This window comes from Pogona vitticeps, chromosome 3, assembly GCF_051106095.1.
Source record: "Pogona vitticeps strain Pit_001003342236 chromosome 3, PviZW2.1, whole genome shotgun sequence".
Classification (NCBI taxonomy): Eukaryota; Metazoa; Chordata; class Lepidosauria; order Squamata; family Agamidae; genus Pogona; species Pogona vitticeps.
The window spans coordinates 21,457,369-21,471,183 of NC_135785.1; the positions used below are offsets into that span (position 1 = coordinate 21,457,369).

Here is a 13,815-nt window from a genome sequence, read left to right on the forward strand (position 1 = left end):
CTACACAACTCCCTGAAAAACAAACTTGTGGAATATTCCCACTGACATACTATCAGGCAACACAATATAAGGCAGGACAGAGTGCAAGGATAAGAAGGATACATGTATAAATGCACTACACCCCTTGAATTAAAAGGATATCATGCTGAGAATATTCTGACAAAGTGTAGCTCAGTGGTCTATTCTTGAAGAACCCCCTGTTGATATCTAATTACAGGAAGACCACAATGGGTAATGACAATCTAATGAATTTCCAAAACTTTATTAACACCTCTTTTTTTTCCTGATGTGAATCAAGATATGGAAATAAAATGTCAGGGTATCTTTGAGTGACATTTGGTAATATCTTCCATGCAGCATCTTCTAAAAAGGAATTACATAATTGCATACTATGATTTTAATGGCAGCGAATTAGCCTGTTACTATTTCTTACCTTATTAAAATGATGGATCTAAGAATATGTTGTTTGTGTGCCATTCCATTGCAGCACCACGTTCAGTCAAAAGAAAGAAAAAAAAAGGTCCACAATGCCAGACAAGAATTTTCTGTGGTGGTTGAGTAGTAAGCTTCCATCATTACTCTCTCTAGTTCTCATATCATCTTTAGAGGACTGTTTCTGACTTCTCTAATTTAATTGGCTGGGCTTGCCTTCACATGTTCCATTTCAACAAGGTCACTCTAATCCAAGAAATGGGAAGGACAGCTATCAGTCAAGTACTGAATACTGAAAAGGTCAACAGTTGCAAATAAATTAAATATGGCTAAAAGCATTTCCTGTGCTTGAAACAGTTCTAGAGTTTCTAAGCATTTTAAAGAGTACTTATGGAAGCCTTTTGCTACATTATTTTTTCAAAACTAGGAAAAGCCAGTCCAAAACCCTGCAGGAATCTTTGTTGTGTCACTTAAAGACAGACCCTCCACCGTGTCCAGTTCTCCCTGGAACAGGTCGCAGATGTCTCTACATTTGCTGAGGTAGTAATTCCTGTTCTGGTTTTAGTCTGAACATTACAGAAGCTCTCCAAAGTATTGCTCCATGGGAAGAGCACTTTGGATAGTTCCTAAGACCTGGCAGGGATCCATTGATTCCACAAACCCAGAGATGAGAGAGGGACTCATTTTTATCTTGTCTTGTTATTACATCTCACCTGGATGTTTCCAAAGTTATACACAAGATCAGGTGCCATTAGAGAAGGCAGGGTTTAGTCCAAGATGAAAAAGAAAGTAGACATAAAAATGCATTACACCCATTGAATTAAAAGGATATCCTGCTGAGAATATTCTGGCAATGTGAAGCCCAGAAAGAGACATCATGCCTCTGAATTCCAGTCACTGGGGAATAATGCAGGAAGAAAGCTATTGTTCTCATTTCCTGCTTCCTACAGGCATCTGAATGGCCACAGTGGGAAACATGATCTTAGAAAAGACAGGCCTTTGGTCTTATCCAACAAGGCTATTTTTAAAGTCTTAAAGTTTAAAGAAAATTTGAAACATTGCTGTTTGAGAGATTCAAGAGAAGATTTAAAGATCAGCAAAATCACAGGGTTTTTCCCTTCCTTCCAGCTTTATGTTTATGACAATTTTTATACACATGGTGTAATTACAGGGCACACAGATATTTCAGATATTTCATTCTGTGACAGAATGCTATAACTTATTTTACGTATTTTGTTTTCTGAGTGGGTTTCAAACCTTCATTTCTCCTTGGAATTGCCTTCTCTGGGCAGCTCAACACAGCAACATTAGACCGTTACTACTAACACGATGCAGTGTCCCACAGTGGATAGAGCAGCCAATAGACAGAGAGAACTGGTGTTTGTAAAATGTAAAATGCTTCAGGTCTGCACAACATGTGACTCAGTGGTTTAGGTATCAGGTTGGGAGTTACATTTTCCACTGTGCCTCCTGTGAATACAGCCAGCCTGGGTGGCCTTGGGCAGTCCCAGGACACCCCAGAAGAAGGGAATGGTAGACTACGTCTGTGTGTTCTAAACCTTAAAAACCCTGAAAAGGGTAACCATAAATCAGAATTGACTTGATGGCACACATACACACACAATAGAATCATAGAATCATAAAATAATTGAGTTGGAAGGTGCCTAAAAGGCCATCAAATTGAATTCCCTGCTCAATTCAGGAATCCAAATCAAAGCAGGTCTGACTGATCATTGTCCCATTTTATCTTGAATGCCTCCAGCATTGGAGCACTCACCACCTTCCAGTGTAATTGATTCCATTGTTGTACTACTCTAACAGTTAGTTTTTTCTTGATATACAGCCTAAATCTGGCTTCCTGTAGCTTGAGCCCATTATTCTGTGTCCTGCACTCTGAGATAACTGAATATAGATCCTGCCTTTCCTCTCTATGACTTTCAATTATGGATGGTATGGACATATTCAGAATTGCCATTTCGTGCAAGAATACTTGAGGCTGTCATTTCCTCTCTCTAGAGGAGGTGATCCCAAAAGGAAATGAGGGTTTGAAGCACATCAAGAAAGCCACTTTAAAGTCGGCAACCTGCTTGTGTGCCTGGGACACAGGAATTACTGAAAATGCTGGTTGTTCTTGTATTTCACAAGGGTACAGAGTTGTGATCGTTTCCTTGTTTGTAAAATGTGAAGAAGTCTTCTCCAGGCTTTGAAATAATTCTTTTCAAGTGCTTGCAAAACTCTTTCAAGGACTTGCAGAAAGAATACTCACCAAGAATGATTGTAGTTCCCAGATGATTTTAAAGCAGACACAGAGATATTCACACATCCATAGTTATAACCATCCTAAAGTAATTTGGGGCACCGGTGGGCCATGAACATGTCTACTTGCAGCAAGGGTAAATAATACTCTTCAAGCACTGCATCCGATTGTGTGTAACTCCTTCCTCTGCTGTAATGCTTCAACTTGTTCTATTATATTATTGAATTTGTAACCTATCTTGAATCAGTGTTATGGAGAAATGCAGGAGAGAAATGAAACGAACAAATAACTATGGTGGCACAATGCCCGTCCATTTGATATAGTTCAACGTTTTTATTATTTTAACATGTACTGGAATGGAATGCAGTGTGCAAGAACTGATCTGCCCCATTGTGCCAAACTGAGGAGACTGCAATTCTGCTTAACATTAACATATCCCTGAACCTTGCCTATGGGGTGCAATAATGGGACGGTACATAAATTAATGAAATAAATAGCTAAATAAATAGCTAAATAGCTAAATAGCTAAATAGCTAAATAGCTAAATAAATAAATAAATAAATAAATAAATAAATAAATAAATAAATAAATAAATAAATAAATAAATAAATAAATAAATAAATAAATAGAGCAAAGGAAGGGACTGCAAACAAAGGCTCCCTGTGCCAGGATTGTCAGATTACAGGAGCCCACCATACCTATGCAACCTTGGTGCCTACATCATCCAGTCAAAGCATAAGCACCCACTCCATTCCAGTTATGGTGCTGATGCTTAAAGTGCCAGCATGAGACATCAAGGAAGATCCAGGAAGGAGGGGGAAGCAGGTATCAGGACGCCCTGAAAGGGACTCAGCCCTCTAGGAAGGTCGTGGAGGGAGTTAAGGACAGTGTTTCTATTTTTGTTTGGTCATCTGTTGCAGTATAGTCTGTTCTTGGTTATACTCACAACTTGGTGCCCATGGAGTTATTTCTGGCACCACTAGGAGTGGGTTAAGTTTATTAGAAAATAAAGCTATTTATTAGCTTTTCTAGCTGCAAAGCCAGCTTTAATATATGCATAACTTGAAAGTTGTTTTTGGTTTTATTGTTTAGTGGGTAGATTATAATATTCCAAAATAGAAATAATATAATTTTGTTTCCATGACATAAAATCCATCAGTCCATGAACGTTTGGTCCAAGTCTTCATGAAGTGGTGTTTTGATCCACAAAAGCTCACATATTATATGGTGATTTTTAAGTGATCTATAAGATATCAGGTATTGTGTTTGTTTATCTGATAGACAAAGGAAATAGGTGATAATTAGACAGATTAAAAAAAAACAAATTGCAATATTCATCTAAAATTGCTGATTCATTAAATATTCATCCCTTCATATTCGTAGGTTCCAGAGACCCCCACAAATATGAAGGAATGAATATTTCCCCATTTTTATTCATCACCAAAATGAAGGGGGGGGAAGCCATCCTATGGCTTTTCCATTCAGCCTACCAGCCCACCGATCAACTGATTGGCAGGCCAATAGGCAGCCACCCATCCCACAGCCACCCCCTGAGTCTACCCACACCCCTTCCTCTTCCTATTTTAGCCCACCGCACCACCCTCCCCGCCAACACCCCCTGACTGTAATTGTTGCCGCCATGGTCTCCATCAGGCCTCCGTAGCCACGGCCTGGAGAAAGGGAAACTGACTGCCCTTCGCAAAGATGGCAGCTGCGGCTTCATTTAGGCTAGGGAAGCCACAGCCACCATCTTTGCAAAAGGCAGCCAGTTTACCTTTCTACAGGCCATGGCGGTGGCAACGATTACGGTAAGAGGGTGTAGGCGGGGGTGGTGGTGGTGGGGTGGCAGCAGGAGCAGGGGCAGGATGGTTTTTTTTAAGTAATCCCCCACAAATTGACAAATAAATTTGTTATTTGTCAGTTCATGGGGTAAACCTCATGCTTCATGAGTCATGAACTTTTGATGACTCATGAAGCAGGACAACTCACCAAAATGGTAAGTGTCCCCATCTCTAGTGATAATAAACTCAGCTGCAAAGGAGTCAAACTATCCCCTAAAAGAAGCAAATTGGTTCAATGGGGAAAATAAATAAAAATAATTCTCTTTTTGGTGATCTAGTAGTTACTAATCTCAACTTTACCAAATTATATCACAGAGTGCTGCAGCCAAAGTAATTAAGCTGCCTGATGTCATACAACTGCTTCCTGTCAGAAAGGACTGATACTTCATCCCCAACAAATTAGTAAACCAAAACACAGATGCACTTACGTAGGCAGGAGAGTTTTCAGTCAACATAGTAAATACTGGTTTCAAATGACCAGTGACAACCTGAAGCTCCAAAGTTGTTCATATCTGTCAGAGTAGGATGATGGAGAAAACAGGAACTGCTTTTCATTAAAATGTAAAAGGAGAAAACAGCAGGGATGCTGCTGGAGCATTGACTTAAAAAGACAAGGAATTTTGATAGGAAAGGCTTGTTCTGACTCCCACAATAATGCATCTGGCTTTGAATCCACAAATCCCTTTGCAAAATAAATACGGGTAGACCAAGCAGTATGAGAACTCAGTACTGTTTTTATGTCTTTGCTCCTACTGTGAACATATATCATAGCTTGTCTTTTGAGTATAATTTTTGAGTATAATTCAACAGTACCCACAAGGGTGGAGGGAAGCAAGCAGGTGGTGGATGCCCAGGCTTGGAGAGGCATTCACTGTTCTGGGTTTTCGTTCCTCCTCACAGACTATCTTCTTCTTCTTCTTCTTCTTCTTCTTCTTCTTCTTCTTCTTCTTCTTCTTCTTCTTCTTCTTCTATTATTATTATTATTATTATTATTATTATTATTATTATTATTATTATTATTATTATTATTATTATTATTATTATTATTATTATTATTATTATCATCATCATCATCATTATTATTATCATTATCATTATCATTATCATTATCATTATCATTATCATTATCATTATAAATCTGTAGAATGCACTAGAGGTCTTGAAGCAGGCCTTGCCACTCATGGTGCAGAAGTTTCTAGTGCTTCAAGTCATTAAACGCATTTTCATTTCTGCCACACATCAGAGGCCTGCTATGTAAAACCATGCAGGCCTCCCATTCACTGAGGATATAATGATGCCAACAATCACCCTGGAGACCTTGGCCTATGACTAGATCACTCTGATGCCAGAATTACTTGGATTTTAATAGTGGCAAAGTATCACATCCTAGTACAGAGCTTTTAACAACTAAACAGTACTAATCATGCTAGAGAATGATAATGAGGCAAAAAAAAAACCCATCCCAATAACAACCAACTAGCTATTTACTGTGTAAAAAAAATCAATTTCAGGATAGGATGCAGGGGGGAGTGTAACTGAACCTAGTGACAGAAGTCCCAAAATTGGCTTCCATGTTTGTTGCTACAGACCAACAGTATAGAATAGAAGAGCAAGAAGGAACAGGAAATGACAGAGGAAGACAAGGGAAGTAAGCCTAAACACACAAATCTGCATGTCTTTAAAAAAGAAAATAGAAGAAACATTAAGGCTGTTTTTCTGGTTTATTATTCTGCTCTGTTCAGATTATTTGTTGTTTGTTGGTGGTCTGCTCCAGTACTGGGAAAACATCCATACCTTTCTGTTATTTTTGCTGAGTAAGAGAGACATCCAAATTAAGCATGTGTGGAAGACCCTTGACCTACTTTGTACCTAAATTTGAGCATACAGTTTGGAACCAATACACCCAATACCTATTAAAAGACATTTTGGACTGTTCCATCCATGGCCCATATTATTATCTACCAATTTCTGGGTTTCCATCAAAGCAAATATTACCTTAACGTGGAGGAAATACAAATGCCTATGACCCTTCCACAATCACTAGACTGGTTGTTCTAGTGCTCAGGTTGCTGTCCTCTGAAGATGCCGGCCACAGAGACTGGTGAAACATCAGGAATAACAACCTTCAGAACACGGCCAAAGAGCCCGAAAAACCCAGAACAACCATTAGATCCCGGCCGTGAAAGCCTTCGCGAATATATTAAATCACTAGACTATTCATTTCTAATATTGCAAACTTATTTCAGCATAGCGTTGTAAAGCAAGGTGGACGAGAGGAAAGAGAAAAGGAAGATTGTTCCAAAAGGCAAGAGGTCAATCTCAGCAGTAGCACAAAATCATTCACTTTGCTCTGCCTTAGCAAAATGGCTGACACAGCAGCTGCAAGATAATATATACTGCATGATGAGTTAATTTGAACCCCTTCAGTTTCTTTGTGGTTAGAACATCACAGGGGGGTGGGGCTGGTCAGCTTTCAGTCACCTTCTTCTTTGGCACCAGGAATTCACTGTACCAGCAGAGTTTATTAGTTTTGTTTCCCCTATCCTCATTTTAAATTGTGGGCAACTTTTTTATTACCTCTATGAATGCTGGATGAAATGAGAAGACTCTCTTGCTGCGTTTTGCTCCACTTTGGGAAGCAAACAGTGGCCCTTTGCTCCACCCTATAATCACCTCCAAATCAAATACTCCTGTTTTGATCTAGTTTTGCAAATTTGTTCAAAGATAGTGTGCATCTATCATCAACATACCATGCTCTCTAGGTAAAGCAGAACATATACATTTCCTAGCTTTAATTCTCAACCTAAGGAGTTATTTCGAGGCCAAACTACTCCTTTGAGGATGATTCAGGCATTTTTCAATTAGCCCCTTTCTGTGGTTGCTGAGTGAGACAGAGTGACTTATTCTAACTTATAGCAATATTGATCCAGGAATCATGGCCTAACGTCTGAATGGACATGGGAGCATTATTACATAAGTGATTCATTAAACAGATTGGAAGACTGTCTCACATTTAAATACTCTTTTATGCATATTTTAAATGGTGTATCTCCACATTGTCTCAATGAAATATGTGCAGCAAAAGTGAAATATCTGTTGTTTCCAAAGGTACCAAGAGATCTATGAAGTTAATGGAAAATGACAAATTCTCATTAGTGCATTTACTTATTGTTTTTTGGTTTCTTCTTCTTCTTCTTAAGTTCTCCCCCTTCCATTTTTGCTGTAGTGTTCTTCCAAGACTTCCTGGGTTCTTGTGGTCATTAAGGAGACAATTCTAATTGAATTCCTCTACAAACCTAGTATCTGATTTTGAGCTGGGAAATTGAACCAGCATGTGCTCACAGGTAGACAGCAAAGTTTTATGGTGACAGCAAGTAGTCGCATGATTACTGAAGTATAGTTGCCAAGGGAAAGTGAAAGCAGCAAGGAGCCCATCATGTACCAGCAAATGTGAAGCTCATAAATGTTTTAAATTAGTAACCTCAGATTTATTATGTATAGTTTATCTGTTCTGCTGTGATCATATCTCGTATATTTAATCTTTCCAGTGATGACTCTCATAAATGCATGTTTCCATAAATTATGGAGGCCTTTGTAGAATAAAATGAAATGCACAGAGATAATGCTCTAACATTATCATTAGGCTTTAGAAGCTGTCACATTTGTGACATTCTTTCAAATGAGAGTTTAGACTTATTTTGTTCCATCTTCTTTATGCATCCACACTTCTCTTTACTTTGAAACTGAGTCAGCCACTTTTCATGATACAACATGATGTTTTGAGTTTCATCTTTCTCGGATAGAGAGCTTTCCAAAATCCTGCAAGTATAGACAGGAATGGGAAGATATTATGTTGACAATACTAATAGATGGATCATCTATTTCCAGTATATGTCATTGCATTAATTAGTCTATTCATCATGTTTTCCACACACATTTTTTAATATCAGTCTTTTATGAAATTTCCCCTCATAAAATATGAATTTTTGTAAGCATGTTATGCTAAGATATGCACTTCTGTGTTCATTTTGTTATTGACATATTCTACACTAAATATAATTTTATATACACATTTTATTCAGTTGCCCCTCCCATGTTATTTCTCAATGCATATATTAGGCCAGAAAGTTCAAATCAGATCAGTTTGTTTAAAGATTCTCAAGCCCATAGTGTCTTGATTTGGAAAGTGATCTAAAGAGGAGTCTTTATGAGTTTCTTTGCCTTCTTTTGTCTAAGTAAGACAAAGCCAAGAACTACTATTTCTAGTGATCAAGTTTTCAGTGATATGAACAGATTTTTGTTGTTGTTTATTTGTTAAGTATTTTAATTGTATTTTAATTGTTTTATCTTTTTATTGTATTTTAATTGTTGTAAGCTGCCCAGAGACCTTTGGGTATTGTGGGTGGCATAGAAGTTAAACAAACAAACAAGTTACATCCCATTTTTTGTGGCCCCATGGACCAGAACATGCCAGGCCCTGCTGTCTTACACTGCCTCCCGGAGTTGGGTCAAATTCATGTTGGTAGCTTTGATGACACTGTCCATTCATCTCTGTCATCCCCTTCTCCTCTTGCCTTCACACTTTCCCACCATCAGGGTCTTTTCCAGGGAGTCTTCTCTTCTCATGAAATGGCCAAAGTATTGGAGCCTCAGCTTCAGGATCTGTCCTTCCAGTGAGCACTCAGGGTTGATTTCCTTCAAAATGGATAGGTTTGTTCTCTTTTCAGTCCAGGGGACTCTCAAGAGTCTCCTCCAGCACCACAATTCAAAAGCATTATCTTTGTGTAAAATTTATATTCTCTTCAAAAAGAAAGGCAAACACACAATAAGCACAAATAACTTGATTGGTAAAAAAAATTACAAAATACTGTGATGCTTCTGATCCTTTAAAGGTCAAATTATGTTACTTGTTTTAAGCTATTATTGTGTGGCTTCATTAAAATTATATAATTTGAGTTCAAGAACATGACAAAACATATTTCTGTCTTGTGGATTGAAGACAATAATTTCACAATTCTTCAATTCAGAGGGAAAAGAGATTTATCTCCCTGTTGTATATACACTATAAATCTAAAAAGCTCAATTCATGTTTGAGAGCAGTGTGGAATCCGTTCTGACTCCTAATTTATATATTTATAAAAGTATAAGGTCTTTCACATTTCTCTCTTTAAATTAATTGTTTTAAATTGAAATTGTAATTGTAATTTTATGATTTTATATATTTTTATACTATTCTGTTTTATTTTGTAAGCCGCCCCGAGTAGACATGGTCTAGAGGGGCGGGGTAAAAATCAAATAAATAAATAAATAAATAAATAAATAAATAAATAAATAAATAAATAAATAAATAAATAAATAAAAATAAATAAATAAAAATAAATATCACTCCCCACCTCACTTGAATTTTCAGGAAGTCCACATGTAACTGATCTGTGCCATTGATATAAATGCAGATATATGGTTACAGAATATGTTGGTGGATATTATTTTATTTATCTGTAAATTCAGACTATTACAGAAAATCTGGAGTGAGCCAACAGTGGAAAACCTGTTACAGATATATGTCACATGAATCCAGAAAATGATAAGACGGCAACAAACATTTTTTATTGTTATAGTCATCATAATAGGGCTTTCAAGTTTGAAGAACTGAGTTGTGATATCCAAACCACAGCTGCCTTAGTTGTAACTTCAAAGATGCTGTCTGCATCTTTCCTGACTTACATCTAAGAAATATGTGCCTGGTGAAATCCATCTTGCCAAGAACTTTTGGACTTGACATCTAAAAGTAACTTTCCCGACAAAATCCATCTTGTCCTTAACTTTTGATACAAGATTGATGAAATGGTCTTAACTCACAAAAATGCATGTATAGTATGATACTGTTTTTAGTGATCTATAAAGGTATTGTCTACTCTTACATTTATATTTTGTATTGGCCACATGGCTTCCTTTTATTTCAATGAGATATTTAAGGAGTGGCTTTATCAGTTCTACACCCCCAGGGAATTTCTATGATTAAGCAGAGATTCAAACCTTGCCCTTCTGACTCCTAGTCTGCCACTGTATCCACTAGACCACACTCAGAATCTTTAACAAACATTTTATTAACCAGTAAAATATTCCTTATGTGTTTAACTTGAAGCAGGAATAAATGATCTTGTAAAGCAAGCCCTGCTCTGTTTATTTGCATAATTAAGTAACAAAACATTGAAAAATGGGATGTTAATGGATGGTGTTGCTATGTGCCACATAGTAAGAAGAATAAATTGCATATTTTTAATGTGTAGTAAATAGCAACAATTTGTTTCATGGAATGACAGTCCTTAGGGAAGTACCTGAAGAGAATAATATGCTACTGTATGTTAAGAGCTCGAGTTTGAACGAATTGTTTTTTCCCCCCCTTTGGACTTCTACTCCCCAAATCCCCTAGCCAGCATTTTCTGTGTTGACTTGGGAATTCTGGAAGTTGTAATCCAAATAAGTAACTTTGTAGTTTCTGGTAGGACCCGAAATAATATGGATAATCTGAGGTTCAATTTTTTGCTTTTTCAGTGAAGACAAGTTCTTCAACTTTCAGTCTTCAGGACAACCCAGCATTTTTGTTTTAGACCAAACAGAGGTTTCTTCAATTTTGCCCTCAGTACAGGGCTTAATGAAGAGAGGCAACTACTTTAGGCCATTAGTCTATCTTGTTCAGTATTCAACAGTCACTTATAGTGGACAAAAGCCTTTCTCTGTTAAGGATAGAAATACTTGCTTTTCTCAACCTCACAAATGAGGAATTGAAAAAAAAAAAGTTCTCCTTGCCTTGTAAAAGGGTGAGATATTTTCTGGTGCTAATTTAAAGTTTTACGCAAATTTCATTTGCTCCCCAAGCCCGGAAATAATGACGCAGACAACTGAATTGGGTTTTAACTCATGGGCCACACTTTATTAACGTTAATTAATTTTTTAACCAGTAAAAGAACCAGTAAAAAACCAGTTCCAAACTTGAGGGGGCCTGCGGTAGTGTGGGTAAATAACTCCAAATAATTCCTTATCATCAATGGGCGAGTCCCAGACCCCAGGTTCCAGCTGTCTGATGACCGGAGGAACCTATAAGGCCTAATAACACCCCGAACCTCTGGCCATCGTATTTGATGACCTTTGGTTCGTAAGTGTGCAAGCACCTCAGTCGCCTTCGGTCCTGTAATCGCACGATCCGCAGAAACCGTCAGGACTGAAGCGTTGTTAATTATTGCTAATTACCAAAGGGAGACACCGTGACAGTTATTCCCGCACTACCCGCCAAAGCATGAGGACTAGCGTCGGCTATGTCCCATGTGCCCACCAGACAAACCAAGTTCAAACAGCAGGCCCTCTCTAACATCGTCCAAAAAAATGTCCAAACCTGCCTCAGACAGGTGGACACCATCCTCACGGAAATATTCCACATTGGACATAAGGATTCTGTGATGGCTCACCACAGATCCGAGGCCGCCTTTGCTGATGCCTCTGCAAATTTCCTTATTGACCTGGCGACGAGCCTTGTTAACCTTATCCATGTTACGCGCCCCCCGCCAAGTTAAGCGCGGTATGATTGTTGACCAGACTATCCGCATGGCGGGGTATAACATGTGCAGTCTGCGCAGGTCCCTCAAAATATCCAATATCAAAGCCTTCCCAGGCAACTGGGGCAAATCATTGCCCCCCAAATGTACAACCAAGATGTCTGGAGGAACGCTTCCAAACGAGGCCATTCTTCCAAATTGCACCCATTGCATGCCACGCATGCCCTTCCAGGATATAGATGCCAGGGCACCAAGCCCCAAATCGCTTCCCCATCGGGAAGATGCAGCATAACGTGCTGCCCAGTATACATAACTATGGCCGATAATCAAGACGTTCTTCCGAGCCTCCAGCATCTCACCATCTGAAAGACAAAACAAAACGCTGCCTACACGTTAGGTAGCTGTCTGATATATTTTTCGTAACACTTTGATGACCATCTACCCAATCGTTTAATTTTATCGACATCGTATCCCAGAGCCGCTGCTGTTGAGGCCGCCCCTATCCTAAACGAATGGGTGCCAAATCTCATATCTCTAATCCCTGCTCTTTCCAGCGCCATGTCAGTTATCTTCCAAAATTGGTACTTAGTGAGAGGTACTCTGTTATGGTGTTGAAAGAAATAGCCACTGGTAATCCCCCTGCAAATCATAAATTCCCCTAATGCTTTTACTGGACATATTTTTCTTCTGCTGCATTGTCCCAAAATAATCATTCTACCATGCCCCAGCTGGTCCGTTTTAGATCTTCTCAACCTAATTCTCACCTGTCCCTCTTCCACTGCTACATCCTCCATCTGTAAGGCTTTCTTCGAGACGTCCCCTTTACCGGAAGCCACTAATTCACTAATTCTCATGGCACCGAAAAAGGCTAACAATGCTGCCGCATGAAAAAGAGCCTCTTCATACCTATCCCTACATAGCGTACCCCATAAATCACCCAGCTGCTCCAGAATCGCCGGTGACATTGGAGTTCTATTGTCCTGCCTTCTCCCCATCTCCCGAGACCAGCCCTCCAACATCTTCCTGATCCTAAAGTCTCCCGACAAATCCCTAATACCATTTGCCTTAGCGTAAAAACTTAAGGCCGCCAACTTGCCTTTAATGGTACCAGGTGTCAGTCCCTTCCAGTGCAGCGCTACAATGAACTGCTGAATGTGCTCCACCGGCGCAGGCCACAATTGCTCTAATTCCCTCAACCTCCTAAATTCTTCAAACTCCGCACTTGCGGCTCCATATTTTTTACACGTTCTCGGGGCCAGTGCCATACCTATCGCTCTCGACGCCTCCGAACGCCAATCTGCCATACCTCTGCTGGAAGCACCTCTGGTATCTCCCTTGCTTCCGGTGCCAACTCCCTGAACCGCCGTATCTGTTTGCGTGAAAGAGCATCGGCTATGCTGTTATCGATGCCCGGAACATGACGGGCCTGCACCACGATATTAAACTGCAGCGCCCTCAGTGTAAATGCTCTAACTAATCTCATCACCCTCTCTGAACGTGACGTCAGGTTGTTGACGATAAACACCACCGCCTGATTGTCACACCAAAAACGCACCACTGCATTGGACCACTCCCTTGCCCAAAGCCACAGTGCTCCTACTATTGGAAAAAATTCCAAAAACGTCAAATCCTTCGTTATACCCCGCCTATGCCAATCCTCCGGCCACGTTCCTGCACACCACCTACCCTTGAAATAAATCCCGAACCCGTGAGCACCAGCCGCATCTGAATT

The 13,815-nt window shown here is 39.3% G+C and overlaps 1 protein-coding gene across 1 annotated transcript; it reads right to left on the reverse strand.

Moving 5' to 3' along the window:
* Nucleotides 1–12,469: 12,469 nt before the first annotated feature.
* LOC144587769 (integrase/recombinase xerD homolog) lies at nucleotides 12,470–13,348 on the reverse strand. Its single transcript, XM_078389016.1, has one exon. It carries the CDS (start codon nucleotides 13,346–13,348, stop codon nucleotides 12,470–12,472), a length of 879 nt encoding a protein of 292 aa, XP_078245142.1.
* Nucleotides 13,349–13,815: the final 467 nt, after the last annotated feature.